Source organism: Heterodontus francisci, chromosome 1 (genome assembly GCF_036365525.1).
Source record: "Heterodontus francisci isolate sHetFra1 chromosome 1, sHetFra1.hap1, whole genome shotgun sequence".
Taxonomy (NCBI): domain Eukaryota; kingdom Metazoa; phylum Chordata; class Chondrichthyes; order Heterodontiformes; family Heterodontidae; genus Heterodontus; species Heterodontus francisci.
In genome coordinates this window covers 10,915,003-10,942,609 of record NC_090371.1, presented here as the reverse complement: position 1 = coordinate 10,942,609, position 27,607 = coordinate 10,915,003, and the positions used below count along the sequence as shown (strand labels likewise).

At 47.2% G+C, this 27,607-nt stretch overlaps 1 protein-coding gene across 1 annotated transcript; it reads right to left on the bottom strand.

The window, feature by feature from the left end:
* Positions 1–2,065: 2,065 nt before the first annotated feature.
* Positions 2,066–26,849, bottom strand: LOC137373744 (protease-associated domain-containing protein 1-like). The gene is made up of 5 exons (XM_068039069.1): positions 26,720–26,849; positions 8,835–8,935; positions 7,937–8,046; positions 4,524–4,691; positions 2,066–2,317 (listed from the first exon to the last, which is right to left on the bottom strand). The coding sequence occupies exons 1-5, from the start codon at positions 26,784–26,786 to the stop codon at positions 2,197–2,199; spliced, it is 567 nt and encodes a 188-aa protein (XP_067895170.1). The 5' UTR covers positions 26,787–26,849; the 3' UTR covers positions 2,066–2,196.
* Positions 26,850–27,607: the final 758 nt, after the last annotated feature.

Sequence of the window (27,607 nt, the reverse complement as noted above, 5' to 3'; positions counted from 1 at the left end):
GTGGAGGGGCTAGAGGGTGCACAGTGCTGATCACGATCCAGTTACTCCTCCTGGAGAGTGTGGGTGCAATGGAGTATGAGGATAGGATCAGGTTGTGACGCTTCCTCCGTGGTCCAATATGCTGCTGGTCTCGCGTGTAAAGAATGGGAACGTGTGTGTGTGGCGGGGGGAGGGGTGGTGCTGGGGTACCTGCACCCCAGTAATCGTGAGGCTTGTGAAGACGAGGGGGAGGGGGGGGAAAATCGGCGGAATTTTTTGTTGTTGCACATAATAGAAAGAAAAGAGATTCAATCTAAATATTTAGCTCTAGGATAGGTTGTAACTGATCAGTCAGACTGCACTTGGGTCAGTGATGTATTAGCTGCCAATTTAATCATCACAGACTCACAAAGCACTGAGGTGTGACCAATTTGCATGTACTCAATAAAGATATGAAAAATAGATCATTAGGACTGCAGTCAGTCTCTCTCTCGTTTTTGTTAGTCTCCTGTCTTTGTCCAAATATTCAGCTGCTGATTCCCTGTAAATAGATGCACACGCAGCTCCCCGAGCAGACTGCAGTCTCTCTGAGTAGCTCAATGGGCGACGGTTTCATTCACTCACAGGGATGTGAGCGTCGCTGGCAAGACTGGTGTTAACTGTCCATCGCGAGTTGTCCTCTGAGAAGGTGATGATGATCTACAGGTTTGATAGAAACCAGGTGGCTTGCTGGGTCATTTCAGAGGGTTCGTCAACCATGTTACCTGGTCACCGATCAGCCCAGACCAGGTAAGGACAGCAGGTTTCTTTCCCCTTGGGGAAAGTCTGTTCTTATCCTCGCTCTTCTGACGAAGGGTCTCACTTACCCTCCACTCCACTCTCCCCTCCTCCACACGCTCCCCTCCTTTCTCTCCCTCCCCCCCTCCACTCTCTCCCTCCCCCCCTCCACTCTCTCCCCCTCCCCCCCTCCACTCTCTCCCCCTCCCCCCTCCACTCTCTCTCTCTCCCTCCCCCCTCCACTCTCTCTCCCTCCCCCCTCCACTCTCTCTCCCTCCTCCACTTCCCCCCCCCACTCCTCCACTACCCCCCCCCACACACCCCCCTCCGCTCTCTCCCTCCCTCCTCCCCCCTCATTCCCGTTCCCTCCCTCCCTCGCCCTCGTTCGTTCCCCCCTCCCTCGCCCTCGTTCGTTCCCCCCTCCCTCGCCCTCGTTCGTTCCCCCCTCCCTCGTTCGTTCCCCCCTCCCTCTCCCTCGTTCGTTCCCCCCTCCCTCTCCCTCGTTCGTTCCCTCTCCCTCGTTCCCTCCCCCCCTCTCCCTACCCCGTTCCCTCCCCCTCTCTCTCCCTACCCCGTTCCCTCCCCCTCTCTCTCCCTACCCCGTTCCCTCCCCCTCTCTCTCCCTACCCCGTTCCCTCCCCCTCTCTCTCCCTACCCCGTTCCCTCCCCCTCTCTCTCCCTACCCCGTTCCGTTCCCCCTCTCTCCCTCCCTCGTTCCCTCTCCTCCCCCCCCATTCCCTGCACTCACTCCCGCGCACTCCACTCCTCACTGGGTTAACCGCATTACGCGGGCAGATCGGCCGATGTCTCTTTCCAGAATGTTCTGGTTTTTTCCAGGATCAGGTCCCTGCTCTGTGCTGGGTTGTCTTGTCATTCACATTGACTTCCACAGCTCTGGGTTAGTGAGGATATCTGCCAAAATAATAGTTCGGGTTCCCACTGTCCAGTGGCCCCTGCAGGAGACAGGTGATGCCCCTCAGGGTTGACTATCCTGCCACCAGCATTGAGATGGAAGGTTATCGGGGCGAGGTGGAAATGTGGAGTAATCAGTTCAACCATGAACATATTGAACGGTGGAGCTGGCTCGAAGGGCCGAGTGGCCTACTCTTGCTTCTCGTTCGTATGTTCGTATCTGGGTTCACCTGATGCAGAATGGATAATTACTGGAGAGCGACTAACCGTGTGAACACGTGAACCAGTACCTGCGGGAGAGGAGGAATGAGAAAAAACACAGGGAATGGGGGAGTAACGATACACATCAACCTGTATCCCAGCAGGAGAAATGGAGTGAGAGAAAACTGGGAGGGGATGAAAGAACAGATTTGTTTATTAAATAAAGTGTGAAACCGCAAACATCACAAAGTCTTCATTTGATTGGGAGAGGCTCTTTTGGAACAACAGGCATAGTGCAAACGGACTGGCGCAGACCACAGTCTGTCTTCACCAGATTGTCCATGGCGGCTGCTTGAGTTGAAACGTCGGGATCCCGCTCACGTTCACCGGTATGGAGATCACAGCCCACGGGAGCCCGTGCAACTCCAGTGATCGTCTGATCATGTACCTGCCCAACAGCGGAGAAAGAAAAGAGTGTTGTCAAGGCCCAGTCCCACCGCACCGCTGGGCAGCCACTCCGTGGCTTTAGAAAGGCTCTTTGTATGATGGGTCACCCAAAACAGCAGCCAGTAATGTTTCACAAACATCTCATTTTACAGCTCATCAGAATGATGCAGCACAGAAGGAGCCATTCAGCCCATCGTGTCTGCTGGCTCTTTGAAAGAGCTAACCAAATGATCCCACTTCCGTGCTCTTTTCCACATTGCCCTGTAATTTTCTCCAACTATTTTTGTTGATCTGTCCAATTATTCCTACTTTCCTGCTCTTTCCCTGTTCCCTTCATGTATTTATCCGATTCTCTCTAAGTTCCTACTGAATCTGCTTCCGCCACACTTACAGGCAGCACGTTCCAGATCTCTGGTTATCCGCCCTCCTGCCACTGGAAACAGTTTCTCCTTATTTATTCTTTCTAAACTCTTCATGATTTTGAACATCTCTATTAAATCTGCTCCTAACCTTCTCTGCTCTAAAGAGAACAATCGCAGTCTCTCCAAGTAACCAAAGAAAAATTACGGCACAGAAGGAGGCCATTCAGCCCGTCGTGTCTGCGCCGTCTGAAAAAAAAAACTAGCCGCCCACTCTAATCCCACCTTCCAGCACCTGGTCCGTAGCCTTAGCCAGTTACAGCACGTCAGGTGCAAGTCCAGGTACCTTTTAAAAGAATTGATGTAACTGAAGTCCCTCACCCCTGGTACCATTCTGGTAAAAGATAGATTGATGGCAGCATTGCTTATTTCCACCAACCCTCGCTCAAAACGTGGTCGGCACATGGACTCCCTGAGAGCTAGAGGCCAACAGCCTGGAATCATTCCAGAAATAATTAGATGTTGCAATGGCGGGCACGAAGTGAGCTCATTCTGCACGGGCCGAATGCCCTCCCTCACCTCTAGTTACTTTGTAAAGTGGGCTCACCTGGAGCTCACCCTACAAAAGGGTCTGCTCCCAGCCTCTGCTGGTCCTGCTCTCCATCTGGACATCAGGTTGGGTATCACTCCCTCTGGTTCACCTCCTTCACTCCTCGTGTTGGATTACTTGAGTTTTTTTTTAAATTCATTCACGAGATGTGGGTGTCGCTGGCAAGATGACAATTTATTGTCCATCCCTAGTTGCCCTCAAGAAGGTGGCATCGGGCTGCTTTCTTGAACCATGTAGTGATGGTGTTCACACAGTGCTGTTCGGTTGGGAGTAGCAAGTTGATATAACTGCTTGCTCAACCATTTCAGAGAGCAGTTAAGGGGCAACCACATTAGCGTGGGCCTGGAGTAACATAGAATCACAAGGGGTGGTGCAGTGGTTAGCACCGCAGCCTCACAGCTCCAGCGACCCGGGTTCAGTTCTGGGTACTGCCTGTGCGGAGTTTGCAAGTTCTCCCTGTGACTGCGTGGGTTTTCGTCGGGTGCTCCGGTTTCCTCCCACAGCCAAAGACTTGCAGTTTGATAGGTAAGTTGCCCCCTAGTGTAGGTAGGTGGTCAGAGAATTTTAGGGATGTGGTAGGGAATATGGGATTAATGTAGGATTAGTATAAATGGTCAGCACAGACGCAGTGGCCCAAAGGGCCTGTTTCAGTGCTGTATCTCTAAATAAAATTAAATTAAATAAATAAAATTGTTACAGCACAGAAAGCAGACACAGTCCATCATGTCCACACCTGCTCTCCGAAACAGCAACTCCCTCAGTTCCATTCCCCTGCCTTCTCTTTGTAACCCTGCACATTCTTCCTTCTCATATAACAGTCTAATTCCCTTTTGAAGGCTTCAGTTGAACCTGCCTCCACACACACGTCAGGCAGTGCATTCCAGAACTTAAACACTCACTGCATGAAACAGATTTTCCTCGTGTCACAAACAGGACCAGACTGGGTAAAGACAGCAGGTTGCCTTCCCTAAGGGCATTAGTGAACCATTTCTTAGCTAGTGGGTTTTTTTTATAACAATGTCATGGACATTTGTACTGATCCCAGCTTTTTATTTCCAGATTATTTTATTTCTACTGAATTCTAACTCTCAAACCGCCATCATTGGGTGGGGGATTTGACCCCTCTCATTCTCTGATTTGCTAATCCAGTTCCACTAGACATTTTATTCCCCCAGAAGTGAGGAGAGATGTTGGCCCCACTGGGCATGGGGGAAGGCCTCACTACCAGCTGAACTCACCCATCCTTCCCGAGGAGGAACAACGCTGGGATCTCGCTGTCCCTGGACGTACCGTCCTGCACCATCTCAATGTACGAGCTGTCGTTGTCGTACATGTTGTCCGAGATTATCACTGCCCTGCCGCCGTGGTCCTGAATAACCCGGGTTTTGTACAAGAATGAACAGGCCCTGCGGGACACAGAGACACACAAACAGATTTACTGCTTTCCAACTGCTCCCTTCCTCTTGCAAAGGGCTAACTCTCACTGTGGGTACAGAATCCCTGGGTTCCCCTGCCATTCTTCAATGGCTCAAGTCAGGGGGCCAAATCCTCATATGTCGGCAGGCTCTTGGACCATTACAACTGAGCCCGCCCCCGATATCTGCACATGCACTCCTCGGCAGGAATGACTGGACAATGATTGGGGGTCTGATTTTCCCTATTTGCTGTGTGAAGTGCAACATTACGTTACGTCCTGCCATGCATTAATGCACTCAGCCACCAGACGAGCTAGTGGCATCAAAGTAGCAGCTCAGAAAGACACAGCACAACCCACATCTTTCCAAGAACCAGGCTGAGGGTTATTGTCCTGAATACTGAGATACACTAATAATATCCAATAAACACAAAAAGTCCTGACGTAAGTTGATGAAACCCAAAACAGACAATTTGTTCAAGGTGAATATTCAGATTCAAGAGACTCAAGTGAAGAATAAATTTTAAAAAACTGGGAGCTTTTCATTTATACAGAGCCTCAACACATTGTGACATTTCAAAGTTCTTCACAGACGATGCATTTCTTTTCAAGTGTGGAAAGTGACAGCCAATCTGTGCACAGCAAGATCACACGAAAAGCAAATAAAAAAGTGACCAGTTAGTCTGTTTTGTTTCGTTAAGGGAGGAATGTTGGCCAGGACACCATAAGAACTCAATGCTGTTTGTGGGATCTTGCTGCATGAAAATTGGTGTAGTTCCTACATTAAAACAGTAGGGAATTGGTTGGGAGGTATGTATAATGGATACATACTCAAATTGGAAGGATGTGACTGGTAATGTCCCCCCAGGGATCTGTACTGGTGTCTCAACTTTTCACAAGATCTATCAATGACGCTGATAATACCAAGTCAGGGGAAAGAATAAATAGTGTAGGTGGAAGCAGAAAGTTGCAAAGGGAGATTGACAGATTAAGTGAGTGGGCAAAAATGCAGCAGGAGAAAGGAAGTCAGACTCTTTAGACCCAAGAAAGATAAATCAGAGCATTTCTCAGTGGCAGAAAGGCTAGGAGTTGTGAACGAGCAGAGGGATTTAAGGGTCCAAGTACAGAAATCATTAAAACTAGTGGACAGGTACAAAGAAATTTAAAAATAAATTAAGTAATTAAAGCTGTGGCATATAAAGGGCTGGAAGTTATTTTACAATTATACAGATCTCTGATGAGACCCCATCTGGAGTATGTGATCAGTTCTGGTTCTGGGCACCACAACTCAGGAAGGATATATTGGCCGTGGAGGGGGTGCAGCACAAATTCACCAGAATGATCCCAGGACTAAAAGGGTTAAATTATAAGTACGATTGCATAGACGAGGCTTGTATTCCATTGAGTATTGTTACAAAAGCTCTTTCCTTATTTTTAATACTTTTTTTTTTGAGAACTTGTGTTAAAACTGAAAAGATTCCATGGATGTGTTTTTTTGCCAAGTTCACCGACAGGACAAAATGTTGTTTGAAAGCCACCCGTGCTAGAGGTCACCTGTGATTTGGGCTCAGAAAACAGTAGAACCCTTGGAATTCCGGGGAAATAAAGCCACATGTCAAGGTTTACGGCGGTCAGGAGGTTGACTCACTGTGTGGGGTTTGAAAATTGTTTTCAGTTTTAGTTGTGGTGTGAACTGTTTGAAGACAGTTGGCGTTTTCCTGCCAAGGAGAAAAGAAACCACCAGCTGCCCTCCTTTTCTACCTTTCTGAAGAAGAAATTCTGCCAAGATCCAGTGTGAAAAAAAAAATCTCTGGTGCCGTATAGCTCCTGAGGAACTACAAAAAAACCTGTGATTCAAGTGTGTGCTGGCGCAAAAATCTTGATGCCACGTTGCTCCTAGAAAGTCTAATAGAATAATTCTCGACAGCTCCAGATTGGACTGCTTCTGAAACAATCCCAGTGACCCATCTCCGTATACCCGGACGCCAGACCAAAAAAGGGACAACTGACTTCCTTCCATATCTTTCTTTTTTCATCAAGAAATAGCAGGTATTTGGCCAAAGTAGGTTTTTTTTTGTCTCTTTTTTGTCTCTCACTGCCGGAGGGTCGATAATCAGAGGGTTAGATAGGGTGGATAGTGAGAGTCTTTTTCCTCGGATGGTGATGGCAAACACGAGGGGACATAGCTTTAAGTTGAGGGGTGATAGATATAGGACAGATGTCAGAGGTAGTTTCTTTACTCAGAGAGTAGTAGGGGCGTGGAACGCCCTGCCTGCAACAGTAGTAGACTCGCCAACTTTAAGGGCATTTAAGTGGTCATTGGATAGACATATGGATGAAAATGGAATAGTGTAAGTCAGATGGTTTCACAGGTCGGCGCAACATCGAGGGCCGAAGGGCCTGTACTGCGCTGTAATGTTCTAATTCTAATTCTTTTTTGTAACAGACCTCTGTAGTGAATTTCTGTATTTTTCCCAGTGTGTGTGCACGAATGTAGTTGGAGAATTTTTAAAAGGGAACTTTCACATTTTAATTGGTGTGTTAATACTTTTGCTTGGTTAAGTCTTGTTTTAAAATAAACTGCTAATTGTTTATTAAAGAAACCTGATTGGTGTATTTTGTTCTGGAATAAATATATGATTGGCTGTATCGGTAACCGGGTAAATATTTAAATAGATGTTGTGACCTGTGGAGAAGTGGAACTAGAAAAGACAGTGCACTCCTCCCACCTCATTTGTAACAGTATAGAAGATGAAGGGATGATCCAATTGAGATGTTTAAGATGATTCCAGGAGTTGATAGGATAGATAGAGAGAAATTATTTCCTCTGGTGGGGCAGTCCAGAACAGGTTTAAAATTACGGTGAGGCTGTTCAGGGATGATGTCAGGAAGCATTTCTTCACACTAGAGTATAAATCTGGAACTCTCTCCCGCAGAAAGCTATTGATACAAGGGGTCAATTGCAATTTGCAAAACTGGAATAAATAGATTTGGTTTAGTAAGGGTCCAGAACCAAGGCATATAGATCATGTTAAGATACAGATCACCCGTGATCTAATAGAACAGTGGAACAGACACGAAGGGCTGAATGGCCTCCTCCTGTTCCTAACAGCGACTACACTTCGAAATTACTTCATTGGCTGTAAAACTCTTTGGGACGTTCTGAGTTTGTGAAAGGCACGAGGGAAATACAGGTCTTTTTCATAGACCAGTGTTAACTGAGCTGCTAAAACTTACCCTCGCTCGACCAAGGCAATCTGATCCTGAACGAAAGCCCCGTTGCTTAAGTCACTGCAGGCATGGGGTGGGTCAGCTGGAACCAGATATATCTGTTCATATCTCGTGTGCTGCATAAAGAAATGCAAAGTATGGTCAATATTCTGAATGTTTTTTTTTATTCATTCATGGGATGTGGGCGTCACTGGCTATGTCAGCATTTATTGCCCATCCCTAATTGCCCTTGAGAAGGTGGTGGTGAGCTGCCTTCTTGAACAACTGCAGTCCATGTGAGGTAGGTACACCCACAGTGCTGTTAGGAAGGGAGTTCCAGGGTTTTGACCCAGCAACAGTGAAGGAACGGCGATATAGTTCCAAGACAGGATGGTGTGTGACTTGGAGGGGAACTTGCAGGTGGTGATGTTCCCATGCTGCTCTTGTCCTAAGTGTGATGGAATACTCTCCACTTGCCTGGATGGATGCAGCTCCAACAACACTCAAGAAGCTCAACACCATCCAGGACAAAGCAGCCCACCTGATTGGCAACCCATCCACAAACATTCACTACCTCCACCACTGATGCGCAGTGGCAGCAGTGTGTACCATCTACAAGATGCACTGCAGCAACGCACCAAGGTTCCTTCGATAGCATCTTCCAAATCCACGACCTCTACCATCTAGAAGGATAAGGGCAGCAGATGCATGAGAACACCATCACCTGCAAGTTCCCCTCCAAGCCACACACCATCCTGACACTGTTGGTGTACACCCCAAGGGCTGCAGCAGTTCAAGAAGGCAGCTCACCACCACCTTCGCAAGGGCAATTCGGATGGGCAATAAATGCTGGCCTAACCAGTGATGCCCACATCCCATGAACAAAAATAAATGCAGTAATATTGCAAGACTGGCTGGTACTTACAAATATACCACCAAAGTCCTTTGCCAGATTCGTCTGAAAGATGTAGCGTATGTCTCCAGGGCTCAGAACTTGGAAATATAAAAACTCGTTGACTCCCAGACCTGAATTAAACATTTAAGAAGAAACACGTCAAACACATGAAAAGAGCATAGAGTATTCCAGTTCAAGAGATTGGGGCAGGACCAGGAGACAGGAGTTTACACTATTTATGGGTGTTCCCTTGAACTTGCCATCTTACATGACCTCTCTACGCCCATCCTATCAATCACAGACAAAGCCGTCTCTGATCACTTCCTTGTATCACTCTCTACCCACATTCCCCTTCCACGCCCCGACCCTGCCTCTTTCCGCCTGTGGAAAAGAATTGTCCCCCAATTCACTTCCAATTGCACTTTCAAAATTCAACTGTCTAGCCTTCTTCTCCATTTGTCACAACATTTCTGCAGTTACTAATCTGCTCACTGCACCCTCACCTCCACCTTTGATACCCTAGTCCACATTAAAACCATTACTCTCTCTCTCTCACCCTGGCCGTTCATCCAATACGGCCCTCATCTTGGCTGTCTTATGTCCAAGGAGCTCAGACTTGAAAGGATACGGTGGACAACTGGTTCAGCCACTCACTTCTGGATCAAATAAAGCACAATCGGCTGCTCTCAACCACTAAAACTGCTCACTATTCTAGGATCATCCTGCAATGCAAAAATAACCTACTGCTTCTTCTCTCCACCGCAAACTCACACCTTAAACCCCTCTCCCCTGTCCCCTCCACCCTCTCCTCCAAAAATAAGTGCGAGGAGCTGATGAACTTCTTTGTCACTAAGATTGAGACCATAATGCCTGTCGGGTTCCTCCCTTCCATTAGCCCAGTGAGCAAACTTCCTCCAGAGATTCTCCCTGCCTTAGCACTGAACTCATCTTTCTCTAGTGTCCCTTATCTCCCCTTATGCCCTCTCTAAGCTCATCCTGACCATGAGGCCCATCTCCTGCTCCCTCGACCCTATTCCCATTAAACTGCTGACCACCAGCTTCCCTTCCTGGGGTCCCCATGTTAGCCGATATTGTTCATGGTTCTCTCCCTCTTTAATTACCCCTCTTCTCATCAAACCAACCCTTGACCTCACCAGTCTTAAGAACATAAGAAATTGGAGCAGGAGTAGACCATATGGCCCCTTATGCCTGCTTCACTATTCAATATGATCATGGCCGATCTTGGGCTTCAACTCCACTTTCCTGCCCATTCCTCATATCCCTCGATTCCCTTAGAAAGCAAAAATCTGTCTATCCCAGCCTTAAATATATTCATCAATGGAGCATCCACAACCCTCTGGGGTAAAGAATTCCAAAGATTCACAACCCTTTGAGTGAAGAAATTTCTCCTCATCTCAGTCCTGAATGATTATCTCCTTAACCTGAGACTGTGTCCCCGTGTTCTAGATTCCCCAGCCAGTGGAAACAACCTCTCAGTGTCTACCCTGTCAAACCCCTTGAGAATCCTGTATGTTTCAATGATATCACCTCTCATTCTTCTAAACTCCAGAGAATATAGTCCCAATTTACTCAGCCTCTCATCATAGGACAATCCTCTCATCTCAGTGACCAATCTCGCAAACCTTCCCTCGACTGCCTCCAATGCAAGTATATCCTTCCTTAAATATGGGGACTTAAACGGCACATAGTACTCCACATCTCACCAAAGCCATGTACAATTTTAGCAAGGCTTTTTTACTCTTGTACTCCAATTCTCTTGTAATAAAGGCTAACATGCCATTTGCCTTCCAAATTGTTTTCTGTACCTGCACGCTAACTTTCTGCATTGCTTGTACGAGTACACCCAAGTCTCTCTGAACATCACTTACAAATTTCAAACCTTTTAAAAAAATTCTGCTTTTCTATTCTTACGCCCAAAGTGAATAACCTCACACTTCCCCACATTATACTCCATCTGTCACCTTGTTGTCCTCTCATTTAACCTCCCAATATCTCTTTGTAGCATATCTGTGTCTTCCCCACAGCTTACCTTTCCACTTACCTTTGTATCATTAGCAAACCTAGATACATTACTCTCTGTCTCTTCGTCTAAGTCATTAATATAGACTGTAAATAGCTGAGGCCCCAGCACTGATCCTTGCGGCACTCCACTAGTCACTGCCTGCCAACTTGAAAATGCCCCATTTATGACTATTCTTTGCTTCCTCTGTGTTAACCAATCATCTATCCATGCTAATATATTACCCCCAACACCATGAGCCCTTATCTTGCCTATTAACCTATGGTATGGCACCTTATCGAATGCCTTTTGGAAATCCAGGTATACTACATCTACTGGTTCCCCTTTATCTACCCTTATTACTCAAAAACCTTTTGTGAAACCATGTTGACTTTGCCGGATCATATAATGATTTTCTGCTTGCATTGTTAAGACTTCCTTAATAACAGATTCCAGCATTTTCCCAATGACTGATGTCAGGCTAACTGGCCTGGAGTTCCCGGTTTTCTCTCTCCGTCCTTTCTTGAATAGCGGTGTTACATTTGCTAACTTCCAATCTGCTGTTCCAGAATCTAGGGAATTTTGGAAAATCATAACCAGTGCATCCACTATCTCTGCAGCTTCCTCTTTTAGAATCCTGGGATGTAGGCCATCAGGTCCTGGGTATGTCAGATTTTAGTCTCTTCAGTTTCTCCAATACTTTTTCTCTACTGATATTAATTGCCTTAATTCCCTCCCTCTAGCTTACCCTATATTAATGGTATATAACTTGTGTCTTCGATTGTGAAGACAGAAACAAAATATTTTTTCAACGTCTCTGCCATTTCCTCATTCCCCATAATAACTTTTCCTGTCTCTGCTTCTAAGGGACCAATGTTTACTTTAGCTACTCTCTTCCTTTTTATATACCTATAAAAGCTCTTACAATCTGTTTTTGTATTACGAGCTAGTTTACTCTCGTATTCTATTTTTCCCTTTTTTCATCAACTTTTTTGGTGGCCCTTTGCTGCTTGCTAAAATATTCCAATCCTCAGACTTGCTACTATTATTTGCAACATTATAAGCCTCTTCTTTTAACCTTATGCTATCCTTAACTTCCTGAGTGAGCCACGGATGGATCTTTCTTGCTGAGTTTTTATTTTTCAACGGAATGTATTTTTAATTAACATTTTAAATTAACATACAAACTAGGAGCAGGAGTAGGCCATTCAGCCCCTTGAGCCTGCTCTGTCATTCTATAAAATCAAGGCTGATGTGTTTGTGGACTCAACTCCATTTTCCTGCCTACCCACGATATCATTTGACTCCCTGTTTGTCCAGAATCTGTCTACCTCTGCCTTAAAAACTTTCAGCGACCCTGCCTCCACCACGCTCTGGGGAAGAGTGTTCCACAGACTCACAACCCTCTGAGAAAAGATTTCTCCTCATCTTAAATGGGAGACCCCTTATTTTCAAACCATGCCCCCTAGTTTTAGTCTCTCTCACAAGAGAAATCAATAAGATCACCTCTCATCCTTCTAAACTCCAAAGAATACAGACCCAACCTTTCCTCAGAAGATAACCCTCTCATCAGTCGAGTGAACCTTCTCTGAACTGCTTCCAACGCAATTATATCCTCTTTTAAGTAAGGAAACACGTACCCAATACTCTAGAAGTGGTCTCACCAATGCTCTGTTTCTTTAAATGTTTCCCACTGTTTATTTACTGCCATACCTTTAAGTCTACTTACCAAGCAACCTCAGCCAGATCTACCCTCATACCTCTGTAATTGGCTTCAAGTTTAAGATTCTTGTCTGTGATTGGAGTGTGTCGCTTTCAAACTTAACATGGAATTCAACTGTATTAGGATCACTATTTCCCAGCAGATCTTTTACTATGAGATTACTAATTAACCCTCCATTACCTCCACCACCTCGTCCCCGTCCCATGGCACCTTCCCCTGCAATCGCAGGAGGTGTAATACCTGCCCATTTACCTCCTCTCTCCTCACTATCCCAGGCCCCAAATACTCCTTTCAGGTGAAGCAGTGATTTACTTGTACTTCTTTCAATGTAGTATACTGTATTCGCTGCTCACAGTGTGGTCTCCTCTACATTGGGGAGACCAAGCGCAGACTGGGTGACCGCTTTGCGGAACATCTCCGCTCAGTCCGCAAGCAGGACTCTGAGCTTCCGGTTGCTTGCCGTTTCAACACTCCCCACTGCTCTCATGCTCACATCTCTGTCCTGGGATTGCTGCAGTGTTCCAGTGAACATCAACGCAAGCTCGAGGAACAGCATCTCATCTACCAATTAGGCACACTACAGCCTGCCAGACTGAACATTGAGTTCAATAATTTCAGAGCATGACAGCCCCCCATTTTACTTTCATTTTTAGTTATTTTTTTTCTTCCTTTTTTTTTTTACATTCTTTTTTACATTTTTTACAATCTTTTTTTTTGCATTTAGTTCATTTCATCTTAGTTTGTTCAGTTTGCTTACCCACTGTTTTTTTTCAGGTTTGCACTTGCTGCTGTTCAATATTCAGTGTATTCACACCTAATCTGTACTAATGCTTTGTCTTTCAACACACCATTAACATATTGTTTGCTTTTGCTCCGTGACCTTTTGGTCAGCTATGTGGCCTGGTCCAATCTAGACCTACTTTGTTATCTCTTGCCCCACCCCCACCTCACTTGCTTATAACCTGTGACTTTTCTAATATTTGTCAGTTCCGATGAAGGGTCACTGACCCGAAACGTTAACTCTGCTTCTCTTTCCACAGATGCTGCCAGACCTGCTGAGTGGTTCCAGCATTTCTTGTTTTTATTACTAATTAACCCTGCCTCATTACATATTACTAGATCTAAAATAGCTTTATCCCTAATTAGTTCCACAACGTATTGCTCCAGGAAACTGTCACAAAATCATTCCACAAACTCATCTTCTAGACTACACTTGCCAAATTTGATTGGTTCACTCTATATGAAGATTAAAGTCCCCCACAATTATTACATTGCCTTTGTTACAAGCTCCAATAATTTCTTGTTTAATGCTCTGTCCAATGGTATATTTACTGTAAGTAGGCTATAAACTTCTCCCACCAGTGTTTTCTGACTCTTGCTATTCCTAATCTCCACCAATACGACTTCATGATCTTGTGAGCCAAGGTCCTTTCTCACTAATTCCCTTATGTCATAGTTTACTATCACGCCTTGCAAACTACCACCCGATCTCAAACCTCTCTTTTCTCTCCAATGTACTTGAACGTGCTGTTGCCTGCGATATCCATCCCATCTTTCCCGGAACTCCATGTTTGAATCGTCCAATCAGGTTTCCACCCCTCTCACAGTGCCAAGTGTAAGATTATTAGGTTACTAAAAGTTACTAACTGGCGTACTAATTGTTAAAATCCAGCTATTATAAGCTAACTAAGTTATTATCATAAACTAACATTTAGCTTTATTAGAACCCTTCTTTGTAGTATGGTAAAGTGGAAAAACCTAGGAAATAGGGCACAGTATAGACAAGATGTCAAGGCAGAGGGATTCTGGGAGATTATGTTAAGTTTTAAAATGCTTACTTACAGCAAAAGGGTGAGACCTTGAGAGCAGACAGTGAAAACAGCTTCTGTGTAGATTTGCCTTGTAATGAGATAAGGAACCTCGAAATGTAAAAGCATTGAGATAAAGTAGTCAACATAAAGGGGTACTGCTTGCGCAAATCCGAAAGGTTAGCAACCATCACAAAACGATCCTTGCTTGGTTAAGAAAGGCATCTTTTAATACACGACTAATCACTGATTAGGAGAGGGAAGGGTTAACAGGAAAGCTGTCATTATAAAAGGAGTCTTGGCTTTGACACTGTGCGGCAGAAAATTTTAAAACGAGGCAAAAGAGAGTGACAAGGAAAACTTGAAGACCAAAGCTGCAGGAGAAAGAGTCGTGTGCTCTGCAGTCCAGTCTCTAATAGTAAAGGGTAGTAGCTGTGTTAGACTGTTAATTACTGCCTGAGTTTGTGACTATGGTTTATCTGAAAGCTTAAACTTGTCCTTACCTTTATCTCAATAAAGTCGATTCATAACAAGATTTGTGCGGCCAGGTCTGTTCCCATTTTAAAAGTGGGTATAAAACAACCCTATCTTAGTAAATCTTATAAATTCTTATCAAAGTCACAAATGATATTCTGTGTGACTGTGACCTTGGTAAACTATCCCTCCTCATCCTTCTCGACCTGCAGCCGTCGACACAGTTGACCACACCATCCTCCTCCAATATATCCCTATTGTTGTCCAGCTGGGTGGGACTGCTCTCACCTGGTTCCATTCTTATCTATCTAATCATAGCCAGAGAATCACTTGCAAGGCTTCTCTTACTGCTCCCGTACTGATACCACAGTGTTCCTCCAAGGATCCATCCTTCACCCCATCCTATTTCTCATCTATATGCTTACTCGCACAAAGTCCCCTTCACCTATCACCAATGTTCCCTGTAAGCTGCACAGTGAGCCAGCCCTTTCAGATATCGTGCGTATGTGGTGGTGCAAAAAAATTTAAAGGGGCTGCTCACTTAAATAAATCACCCGTGCATATTTAAAAAATTATAAACCATTGCCTATCACCCCTGTGCTTGCTAACCTACATTGATGCCGGGCCCCCGATTTTAACCGCTCCCCTGTTGGTGGTCGTTCCTTCAGCTGCCTGTGTCCTAAGCTCTGGAATTCCCTTCCTAAACCTCTCTTTCCTCCTTTGAGATGTTCCTTAAACCTTTGACCTAGCTTTTGGCCATCTGTTCTAATATTGGCTCATGTTTAATTTTGCTTTTAACGCTCCTGTGAAGCGTGTTATGTTAAAGGAGATATATAAATACAACATTGTTGTTGCTGTGTAAGAGTGGGAACAAACTGGATGTTCCTCTTTTCCCGGAGAGTAGAGAGTCTCCGGAACGTGTTGCCGGCTGGTGTGGTGGATACCGACTCTCTGATTGGGTAGAGATCGCATCACATAGACACCAAGTGTCTTTATAGATAACACACGGTGCGTGTGATCTCCCGGACTGAGTTCCATTGACTTTGGGAATGGTAAACTATCCCTCTTTGCCCTTTTCGACCTGTCTGCGGCCTTTGACATGGGAGCAGAGAGGAATTTTATGCAGTACATTTTTCTTTGTTGGCCCTGGGTTTTGGCTCTTTTTTCCTGTCCCAGGAGATTACACAGCTGGGAGAGTGCGGGAAGAAGTATCTAGTTGCTAACAACAACGACTTGTATTTATATAGTGCCTTTAACATAATAAAACATGCAGGAAGGTGTCCTGACTCAATATGTAGACAGGCCGACTAGAGGGGAGACTATGTTGGACTTGGTGCTTGGCAACGGACCAGGCCAGGTGGCAGATCTCTCGGTGGGAGAGTATTTCGGTGATAATGATCACAACTCCCTGACCTTTACTATAGTCATGGAGAGGGACAGGAGCAGACGGGATGGGAAAATATTTAACTGGGGGAGGGGGAATTACAATGCTATTAGGCAGGAACTGGGGAGCTTAAATTGGGAACAGATGTTCTCAGGGAAATGCACGACAGAAATGTGGAGGTTGTTTAGGGAGCTCTTGCTGTGACTGCTGGACAGGTTTGTCCCAATGAGGCAGGGAAGGGATGGTAGGGTGAAGGAACCTTGCATGACAAGAGATGTGGAACAGCTAGTCAAGAGGAAGAAGGAAGCTTACTTAAGGTTGAGGAAGCAAGGATCAGACAGGGCTCTAGAGGGTTACAAGGTAGCCAGGAAGGAACTGAAGAATGGACTTAGGAGAGCCAGAAGGGGACATGAAAAAGTCTTGGTGGGTAGGATTAAGGAAAATCCCAAGGCGTTCTACACTTATGTGAGGAACAAGAGGATGGCCAGAGTGAGGGTAGGACCGATCAGGGATAGTGGAGGGAGCTTGTGCCTTGAGTCGGAGGAGGTAGGGGAGGTCCTAAATGAATACTTTGCTTCAGTATTCACTAGTGAGAGGGACCTGGTCGTTTGTGAGGACAGCGTGGAACAGGCTGATATGCTCGAACAGGTTGAGGTTAAGAGGGAGGATGTGCTGGAAATTTTGAATGATATAAGGACAGATAAGTCCCCGGGGCCAGACGGGATATACCCAAGGATATTACGGGAAGTGAGGGAAGAGATTGCTGCGCCTTTGGCGATGATCTTTGCGTCTTCACTGTCCACTGGAGTAGTACCGGATGATTGGAGGGTGGCAAATGTTGTTCCCTTGTTCAAGAAAGGGAATAGGGATAACCCTGGGAATTATAGACCAGTCAGCCTTACGTCGGTAGTGGGCAAATTATTGGAGAGGATTCTGAGAGACAGGATTTATGATTATTTGGAAAAGCATGGTTTGATTAGAGACAGTCAGCATGGCTTTGTGAGGGGCAGGTCATGCCTCACAAGCCTTATTGAATTCTTTGAAGATGTGACAAAACACATTGATGAAAGAAGAGCAGTGGATGTGGTGTATATGGATTTTAGCAAGGCGTTTGATAAGGTTCCCCATGGTAGGCTCATTCAGAAAGTAAGGAGGCATGGGATTCAGGGAAAGTTGGCTGTCTGGATACAAAATTGGCTGGCCCATAGAAGTCAGAGGGTGGCAGTAGATGGAAGGTATTCAGCATGGAGCTCGGTGACCAGTGGTGTTCCACAAGGATCTGTTCTGGGACCTCTGCTCTTTGTGATTTTTATAAATGATTTGGATGAGGATGTGGAAGGCTGGGTTAGAAAGTTTGCCGATGACACGAAGGTTGCTGGAGTTGTGGATAGTGAGGAAGGCTGTTGTAGGCTGCAACAGGACATTGACAGGATGCAGAGCTGGGCTGAGAAGTGGCAGATGGAGTTCAACCTGGAAAAGTGTGAAGTGATTCATTTTGGAAGGTCGAATTTGAATGTGGAATACAGGCTTAAAGACAGGATTCTTGGTAGTGTGGAGGAACAGAGGGATCTTGGGGTCCATGTCCATAGATCGCTCAAAGTTGCCACCCAAGTTGATAGGGTTGTTAAGAAGGCGTATGGTGTGTTGGCTTTCATTAACAGGGGGATTGAGTTTAAGAGCCGCAAGGTTATGCTGCAGCTCTATAAGGCCCTGGTTCGACCACACATGGAATATTGTGTTCAGTTCTGGTCGCCTCATTATAGGAAGGATGTGGAAGCTTTAGAGAGGGTGCAGAGGAGATTTACCAGGATGCTGCCTGGACTGGAGGGCATGTCCTACGAAGAAGGATTGAGGGAGCTAGGGCTTTTCTCATTGGAGCAAAGAAGGATGAGAGGTGACTTGATAGAGGGGTACAAGATGATGAGAGGCATAGAGTGGATAGTCAGAGACTTTTTCCCAGAGTGGAAAGGGCTATCACCAGGGGGCATAATTTTAAGGTGATTGGAGGAAGGTTTAGGGGATATGTCAGAGGTAGGTTCTTTACACAGAGAGTGGTGGGTGCGTGGAATGCGCTGCCAGCGGTGGTAGTAGAAGCAGATACATTAGGGACATTTAAGCGACTCTTGGATAGGTACATGGATGATAGGAGAATGAAGGGTATGTAGGTAGTTTGATCTTAGAGTAGGTTAAAGGTTCGGCACAACATCGTGGGCCGAAGGGCCTGTACTGTGCTGTACTGCTCTATGTTTTATGTTCTATGCCAAGACACTTCACAGGAGTGTTATCAGAAAAATATTAGGGTTGTGACCAAAGGCTTGGGTGAAAGAGGTGGGTTTTAAAGAGCATCTTAAAGGAGGAAAGAGAGTTAGAGAGGCAGAGGGATTGAGGGAGAGACTTCCAGAGCTTAGGGCACAGGCAGCTGAAGGCACGGCCTCCAATGGTGGAGTGATTAAAATCAGGGTTGCTCAAGAGTTCAGAATTGGAGGAGCACAGATATTTCAGACAGTTGTGGGGTGGAGGAGATTGCAGCAAAAGGGACAGCCCTTGACCGTATCCATCCCATTTCCCATACTTCTGCTCTCACCCCTTCCCCTCCCTCCCAGTACCATCATAGGATTCGCCTTGTCGTCAACTTGTACCCCTTCAGCCTCTGTATTCAATGGATGATCCTCAGCCATTTCTGCCACCTACAGCATGATGCCATCACCAAACACATCTCCCCCTCCCCTCCCCTTTCAGCATTCCAAAGGGACCATTCCCTCTGTGACACCCTGCTCCACTCCTCAATCAGCCATGACAACCCCTCTCCCTTCCCATAGTACCTTCCCCTGCAAGTGCAGGAGATGCAACACCTGCCCTTTTACAAATACTGCGGATGCTGGAAATCTGAAATAAAAACAGCAAGTGCTGGAAATACTCAGCAGGTCTGGCAGCATCTGTGAAGAAAGAATCAGACCTTTCAGATCATGAAGGATGAGGACAGAGTAGATCGGGAGAAACTGTTCCCATTGGTGGAAGGGTCAAGAACCCTATAATTCCTACACCTATCTGTGATTTCCCTATATATATGCTCCTCCAATTCCCTCTGACTACTGGGGGGCCTATAGTATAATCCCATCAAAGTGATCACCCCTTTCTTATTTCTAAGTTCTACCCATATGGCTTCGCTGGACATTCCCCCCGGGATATCCTCTCTAAGTAGTGCCGTGATGTCCTCCCTAATCAATAGTGCAACTCCCCCTCCTCTCTTACCTCCACCTCTGTCACGCCGGAAGGATCGGTACCCCGGAACATTGAGCTGCCAATCCTGCCCATCCCTCAACCACGTTTCCGTAATTAAGTTAATTAAGGAGAACCAGCACAGATTTGTAAAAGACAGATCATGCTTCACTAACCTAATCGATTTTTTTTGATAAAATAACAGAGAAGGTTGCTGAAGGGAATGCATTAGATGTTGTTTATATGGATTTTAAGAAAGCTGTTAATAATGCGTACAGTTTCACCTCCTGAAGGACGTGGATGAGCTTTCCGGACGTCGATGGTGGGCACTGAGGAAATGGCTTATTACCTGCACCCGCTTTCCCCCCCTTCCTCCCCCCGTCCCCTTCCCTGCTCCACCCTCTCAGCTCACCCCCCCCCCCTCAAACCCCGTCCCAGCCCACGCCCCCTCGCACCATCTTCCCCCCGCACCCCCTTCCCCTGCAACCCCCCACCCCCTTACAGCCCCCTTCCCAGCTCCCCCTCGCACCCCCCTCCCTCCACCCCTCCCCCTCGCATCCCCTCCTCCCACCGGCACCATCCTACACCTGTGTAGGGGCCCTAACAACCCCACTGCCTTGTGGGCGTCTCGGAAGAGACCAAGGCTAAGGGAGTAAACCCGAACAGAAAATCCGGAGCGGAACCCCATAGGCGGTCATGTGTCACCTTTGGCATGTTTCTGGCAGTTCCTGCAGCCATACTGGTGCCAAACGTCGTGCTCTGCACTCCTTTGGACCCCACCAGAAAGGCCGAGAGGGGGGTTTTGACGACTGGGCAACTCTCAACCTCCATAAATTCGCCCAGGCATGCGCCATGGAGAGGTCACTCCAGAGTTGCCTCACAGCGACTGACACAACACGGAAGGCAGCAGTTACGAGTTATAATCCAGATAAATTGGCGTAGAGATTGGGCGCCACGGGTTGCCTTTGTCGGTGGGAGAGGTCATTGCACCTCGCTGGACAGCTACCGCCCGCCTCAAACCGGGCAGCCCCCGGTCAATAAGGTTCTGTCCCGCCACAGTCTACCTGCTTCAATGGGTGCTTGGAGCTCAGGGCCATTGCCCGAAAGGTGGACTGATACACCGCACCAAACAACACGAAAAAAGGAAAGAAGGTACCAGCCCTTCGCTTTGCAAGCTGGAACGTCAGAACTATGTGTCCTGGCCTGTCGGAAGACCTTACACAAATCAACGATTCTCGGAAGACCGCCATCATTAACAACGAGCTCAGTAGACTCAATGTGGACATTGCAGCACTTCAGGAGACACGCCTCCCTGCGAGCGGATCTCTAGCAGAGCAAGACTACACCTTCTTCTGGCAGGGCAGGGATCCTGAAGAACCAAGACAGCATGGAGTGGGCTTCGCCATCAGAAACTCCTTGCTCAGCATGATAGAGCCTCCCTCAAATGGCTCGGAACGCATACCGTCCCTCCGACTGCTCACCGCCTCTGGTCCAGTACACCTACTCAGCATCTATGCTCCAACACTCTGCTCCCCACCTGAAGCTAAAGACCAGTTCTACGAGCAACTCCATATCATTAGCAGCATCCCCAACACCGAACACCTATTCCTGACTCATGGCCCTCCTGCCTTGGGCGCTATGGCGTTGGAAGGATGAATGAGAACGGGCAGAGACTGCTCGAGTTGTGTACCTATCATAACCTCTGCATCACCAACTCGTTCTTTCACACTAAACCCTGTCATCAGGTTTCATGGAGGCACCCAAGATCGCGTCGTTGGCACCAGCTAGACCTCATTGTCACAAGGCAAGCCGCCTTAAAGAGTGTTCAAATCACACGCAGCTTCCACAGTGCGGACTGCGACACTGACCACTCCCTGGTGTGCAGCAAGGTTAGACTCAGACCAAAGAAGTTGCATCATTCCAAGCAGAAGGGCCACCCGCGCATCAACACGAGCAGAATTTCTCACCCACAGCTGTTACAAAAATTTCTAAATTCACTTGTAACAGCCCTTCAAAACACTCCGACAGGGGATGCTGAGACCAAGTGGGCCCACATCAGAGATGCCATCTATGAGTCAGCTTTGACCACCGACGGCAAAAGCGCGAAGAGAAATGCAGACTGGTTTCAATCTCATAATGAAGAGCTGGAACCTGTCATAGCCGCTAAGTGCATTGCACTGTTGAACTACAAGAAAGCCCCCAGCGATTTAACATCCGCTGCACTTAAAGCAGCCAGAAGCACTGCACAAAGAACAGCTAGGCGTTGCGCAAACGACTACTGGCAACACCTATGGAGTCATATTCAGCTGGCCTCAGACACCGGAAACATCAGAGGAATGTATGATGGCATTAAGAGAGCTCTTGGGCCAACCATCAAGAAGATCGCCCCCCTCAAATCTAAATCAGGGGACACAATCACTGACCAACACAAACAAATGGACCGCTGGGTTGAGCACTACCTGGAACTGTACTCCAGGGAGAATGCTGTCACTGAGACTGCCCTCAATGCAGCCCAGCCTCGACCAGTCATGGATGAGCTGGACATACAGCCAACCAAATCAGAACTCAGTGATGCCATTGATTCTCTAGCCAGCGGAAAAGCCCCTGGGAAGGACAGCAATACCCCTGAAATAATCACGAGTGCCAAGCCTGCTATACTCTCAGCACTACATGAACTGCTTTGCCTGTGCTGGGACGAGGGAGCAGTACCACAGGACATGCGCGATGCCAATATCATCACCCTCTATAAAAACAAAGGTGACCGCGGTGACTGCAACAACTACCGTGGAATCTCCCTGCTCAGCATTGTGGGGAAAGTCTTTGCTCGAGTCGCTCTGAACAGGCTCCAGAAGCTGGCCGAGCGCGTCTACCCTGAGGCACAGTGTGGCTTTCGTGCAGAGAGATTGACCGTTGACAGGCTGTTCTCCCTTCGTCAGATACAGGAGAAATGCCGTGAACAACAGATGCCCCTCTACATTGCTTTCATTGATCTCACCAAAGCCTTTGACCTCGTCAGCAGACGTTTTCTCTTCAGACTACTAGAAAAGATTGGATGCCCACCAAAGCTACTAAGTATCATCACCTCATTCCATGACAATATGAAAGGCACAATTCAACATGGTGGCTCCTCATCAGAGCCCTTTCCGATCCTGAGTGGCGTAAAACAGGGCTGTGTTCTCGCACCCACACTTTTTGGGATTTTCTTCTCCCTGCTGCTTTCACATGCGTTCAAGTCCTCTGAAGAACTATTTTCCTCCACACAAGATCAGGGGGCAGGTTGTTCAACCTTGCCCGTCTAAGAGCGAAGTCCAAAGTACGGAAAGTCCTCATCAGGGAACTCCTCTTTGCTGACGATGCTGTTTTAACATCTCACACTGAAGAGTGCCTGCAGAGTCTCATCGACAGGTTTGCGGCTGCCTGCAATGAATTTGGCCTAACCATCAGCCTCAAGAAAACGAACATCATGGGGCAGGACGTCAGAAATGCTCCATCCATCAATATTGGCGACCACGCTCTGGAAGCCGTTCAAGAGTTCACCTACCTAGGCTCAACTATCACCAGTAACCTGTCTCTAGATGTAGAAATCAACAAGCGCATGGGTAAGGCTTCCACTGCTATGTCCAGACTGGCCAAGAGAGTGTGGGAAAATGGTGCACTGACACGGAACACAAAAGTCCGAGTGTATCAGGCCTGTGTCCTCAGTACCTTGCTCTATGGCAGCGAGGCCTGGACAACATATGTCAGCCAAGAGCGACGTCTCAATTCACTCCATCTTCGCTGCCTCCGGAGAATACTTGGCATCAGGTGGCAGGACCGTATCTCGAACACAGAAGTCCTCGAGGTGGCCAACATCCCCAGCTTGTACACACTACTGAGTCAGCGGCGCTTGAGATGGCTTGGCCATGTGAGCCGCATGGAAGATGGCAGGATCCCCAAAGACACATTGTACAGCGAGCTCGCCACTGGTATCAGACCAACCGGCCGTCCATGTCTCCGCTTTAAAGACGTCTGCAAACACGACATGAAATCCTGTGACATTGATCACAAGTCGTGGGAGTCAGTTGCCAGCGTTCGCCAGAGCTGGCGGGCAGCCATAAAGACAGGGCTAAAGTGTGGCGAGTCGAAGAGACTTAGTAGTTGGCAGGAAAAAAGACAGAGGCGCAAGGGGAGAGCCAACTGTGCAACAGCCCTGACAAACAAATTTCTCTGCAGCACCTGTGGAAGAGTCTGTCACTCTAGAATTGGCCTTTATAGCCACTCCAGGCGCTGCTTCACAAACCACTGACCACCTCCAGGCGCTTACCCATTGTCTCTCGAGATAAGGAGGCCCAAAGATTATCCTGGGCTTTATTAATAGGGGCATAGAGTACAAGAGCAAGGAGGTTATGTTGAACTTGTATAAGACACTAGTTCGGCCTCAGCTGGAATATTGTGTCCAGTTCTGGGCACCGCACTTTAGAAAAGATGTGAAGGCATTGGAGAGAGTACAGAAAAGGTACGTGAGAATTTTTTTTTATTCATTCATGGGATGTGGGCGTCGCTGGCCAAGCCAGCATTTACTGCCCATCCCTAATTGCCCTTGAGAAGGTGGTGGTGAGCTGCCTTCTTGAACCGCTGCAGTCCATGTGGGGTCGGTTTATTGACTTCGTAGCAGGTAGTTACAACTGAGTAGCTTGCTAGGCCATTTCAGAGGGCATGTAAGAATCAACCACAACAGATTTCCTTCCCTACAGGACATTAGTGAACCAGATGGGTTTTTACAACAATCGACAATGGTTTCACAGCCATCTTTTAATTCTAGATTTACTAATTGAATTCAAATTCCACCTTCTGCTGTGGTGGGATTTGAACTCATATCGCCAGAGCAATACCCTGGGTCTCTGGGATACTAGTTCAGTGACAATACCACAACGCCACCACCACCCCCTAAATGGTTCTAGGGATGAGAAATTTCAGTCATGAAGATAGATTGGAGAAGTTGGGAGTGTTTTCCTTGGAGAAGAGAAGGCTGAGAGCAGATTTGATAGAGGTATTCAAAATCATGAGGGGTCTGGACAGAGTCGATAGAGAGAAACTGTTCCCACTCGTGAAAGGATCGAGAACGAGAGGGCACAGGTTTAAAGTAATTGGTAAAAGAAGAAAAAGTGACATGAAGAAAAAATTTTTCATGCAGCAAGGGGTTGAGGTCTGGAATGCACTGCCTGAGAACATGGTGGAGGCAGGTTCAATTGAACCACTCAAAAGGGAATTAGACAGTTATATGAAAAGGAAGAATGTGCAGGGTTACGGGGAGAAGGCGAGGAAATGGCACTAAGGGAATTGCTCTTTCAGAGAGCCAGTGTGGAAACGATGGGCCGAATGGCCTCCTTCTGCACTGTAACGATTCTGTGATTTAAGGTTTTGGACACAAGATGCAGGGGAATGTGGGGGAAGAACTTTTTTTTTTACATAGTAAGTGGTAACGACCTGGAGCTGACTGCCTACGAGGATGGTGCAAGCAGAGACAAGGAATGACTTCAAAAGAAAATTGGATGGGTACTTGATGGAAATAAACTTGTTGGTCTATGGGTGAGTTGGAGGGGAATCAGATTGACTGGATTGCTCTCCAGAGAGCCAGCATGGACTGACAGTCCTGCTCTTCCTCAGTCACTGGGATTACACATGTGCCAAATGGCCTGTGCTGTACTGACTCTGTGACATTCCCTTTTATTCTCTCCACCATGCCCCCCCCCCTTTCACATGCTTAAAACCTATTACATTTCTAACTTTTCCCAGTTCTAATGAAAGGTAAAACATTAACTGTTTTTCTCTCCACCTGATCCACTGAGTATTTCCAGCATTTTCTGGGGGGTTTTCCCACTTCTGAAAGGTCAGGTTCTATTTTTTTTTTGGTCTATGCATGCTAATCCGAGACGCTCCAACCTGTGAAATTCATAGAATCATGGGGTGGTTACAGAAGGAGGCCATTCAGCCAGTTGAGCTTGTGCAGGAAATAGTCTACCTCAAGGAGCAAAAGGGGCCTCAATTTAACCTCTCATCTGAAAGATGGCACCTCCGACAATGCAGCACTCTCATCGTACTGCACTGGCAGTGTCAGCCCAGTACCTCGGACAGTGCAGCATTTCCTCAGTACTGCACTGGCAGCGTCAGCCCAGCACCTCAGACAGTGAAGCACTGGCAGTGTCAGCCCAGCACCTCAGACAATGCAGCACTGGCAGTATCAGCCCAGCATCTCGGAGAGCGCAGCACTCCCTCAGTACTGCACTGGCAGTGTCAGCCCAGCACCTCGGACAGTGCAGCATTTCCTCAGTACTGCACTGGCAGCGTCAGCCCAGCACCTCAGACAATGCAGCACTGGCAGTATCAGCCCAGCATCTCGGAGAGCGCAGCACTCCCTCAGTACTGCACTGGCAGTGTCAGCCCAGCACCTCGGACAGTGCAGCATTTCCTCAGTACTGCACTGGCAGCGTCAGCCCAGCACCTCAGACAATGCAGCACTGGCAGTATCAGCCCAGCATCTCGGAGAGCGCAGCACTCCCTCAGTACTGCACTGGCAGTGTCAGCCTCGCACCTCGGATAGCGCAGCACTCCCTCAGTACTGCACTGGAAGGGTCAACCTAGGTTTTGTGCTCAGGTTGCTACAGTGGGATTTGAACCCATAAGCCGCTAACTGAGGCGAGAACGCTACCCACTAAACCAAACTGACACTAAGATGCAATTGCCAACATCCTCCCTTGCTGCTTTGCCTCATGGTCGAAGGGGGCTGCCAGACCTGGCAACTCCCTAAAATAAAAGCAAAATATTGCAGATGCTGGAAATCTGAAACACAAACAGAAAGTGCTGGAAATACTCAGCAGGTCTGGCAGCATCTGTGGAGAGAGAAGCAGAGTTAACATTTCAGGTCAGTGACCCTTCATCAGAACTGACAAAGTTTAGAAAAGAATTAGGTTTTAAGCAAGTGAGGTGGGGGGAGTGTAGAAAACAAAGTGTTTGATGGGGCAGGAGAGACTCTCCTCCCCTTCACTTGATTAAAACCTATTACATTTCCATTATTTGTCAGTTCTGATGAAGGGTCACTGACCTGAAGCATTAACTCTGCTCCTCTCTGGTCAAATGCTGCCAGACCTGCTGAGTATTTTCTGTTTTTGTTGTCTGTCAACTCCCTGATTTGGGTTTGGGAGCTGGAGCACTCCTTGCGATAAATAGGCTCTCAATCTCCCAGGCCCCTGCATTTTAATCTGATTAAATTCTCCAATGCAATGAACAGAGTCACTTACATTAACTCACCTGCAGTGACCAGCATCTGCTGAAGCAGAATGAGAGCCGGAAAGCAGCTGCACACAAGCGGCCACATCCTCCCTCCTGCAGCCGCTGTCAATCAACCGGCCGGCTCCCGGGGTCCGCTGGAGGAAAGCCCGCCTCCTGCCGCTCCTCATTGGGTAAATCTGCACAGCCCGCCTATTCCCATTGGTCCGATCCTCTGTCCATCAGGCGCGCATGCCACCCTCATTGGACGACCAACCCCATTGGTGACAATAATTGTCAATCAGAGGCGACACCGCTACCCCGCCCCCGGCGTTGATTGGCCCAGGTAGACATCAGGCTGAATTCTGATTGGTTACATTCACAGCCCGCAATATCAGTTTACATTTGGATTGGACAACAAAACTGCCAATCACAGTGGGCAGACCTAATTTGCTCTTGCAGGCTGTCAATCACAAGAGAAACGCCCGCCCTTCCCTAAAAATCTATCCACTGGCTGCCCCAGGATTCAGGTACCTGAGTTCTTGCCCCTCCCATTGCCCCTGGCCACACACCTGCCCTCAGACCCAGGACCTACCCCTAACCTGGGCTACAGACCCTGAAAGAAAGAGCTTGCATTCATATAGCGCCTTTCACAACCTTGGGATGTTACGGTACTTTATGAAGTGTCATCATTTAATTTGCACACAGCAAGATCCCACAAACAGCACAAGAACACAAGAGCAGGAGTAGACTATATGGCCCATCGAGTCTGCTCCGCCATTCAAACACTCATGGCTGATCTTAGGATTCAGCAATGCGATAATGACCAGATAATCTGTTTTTTTTTAGTCATGTTCATTCAGGGATAAATATTGACCAGGAATAACTCTTCAAAATAGTGCCATAGGATCTTTTACATCTACCTGAGAG

Coding starts and splice junctions, on each gene's coding strand:
- LOC137373744 (XM_068039069.1), bottom strand. CDS start 26,786: ATGTGGCCGCTTGTGTGCAGCTGCTTTCCGGCTCTCATTCTGCTTCAG. Junction 8,936..26,719: donor GCAGATGCTGGTCACTGCAG/GTGAGTTAATGT, acceptor TGTTTAATTCAG/GTCTGGGAGTCAACGAGTTT. Junction 4,692..7,936: donor ATTGCCTTGGTCGAGCGAGG/GTAAGTTTTAGC, acceptor TGTGTCCCGCAG/GGCCTGTTCATTCTTGTACA.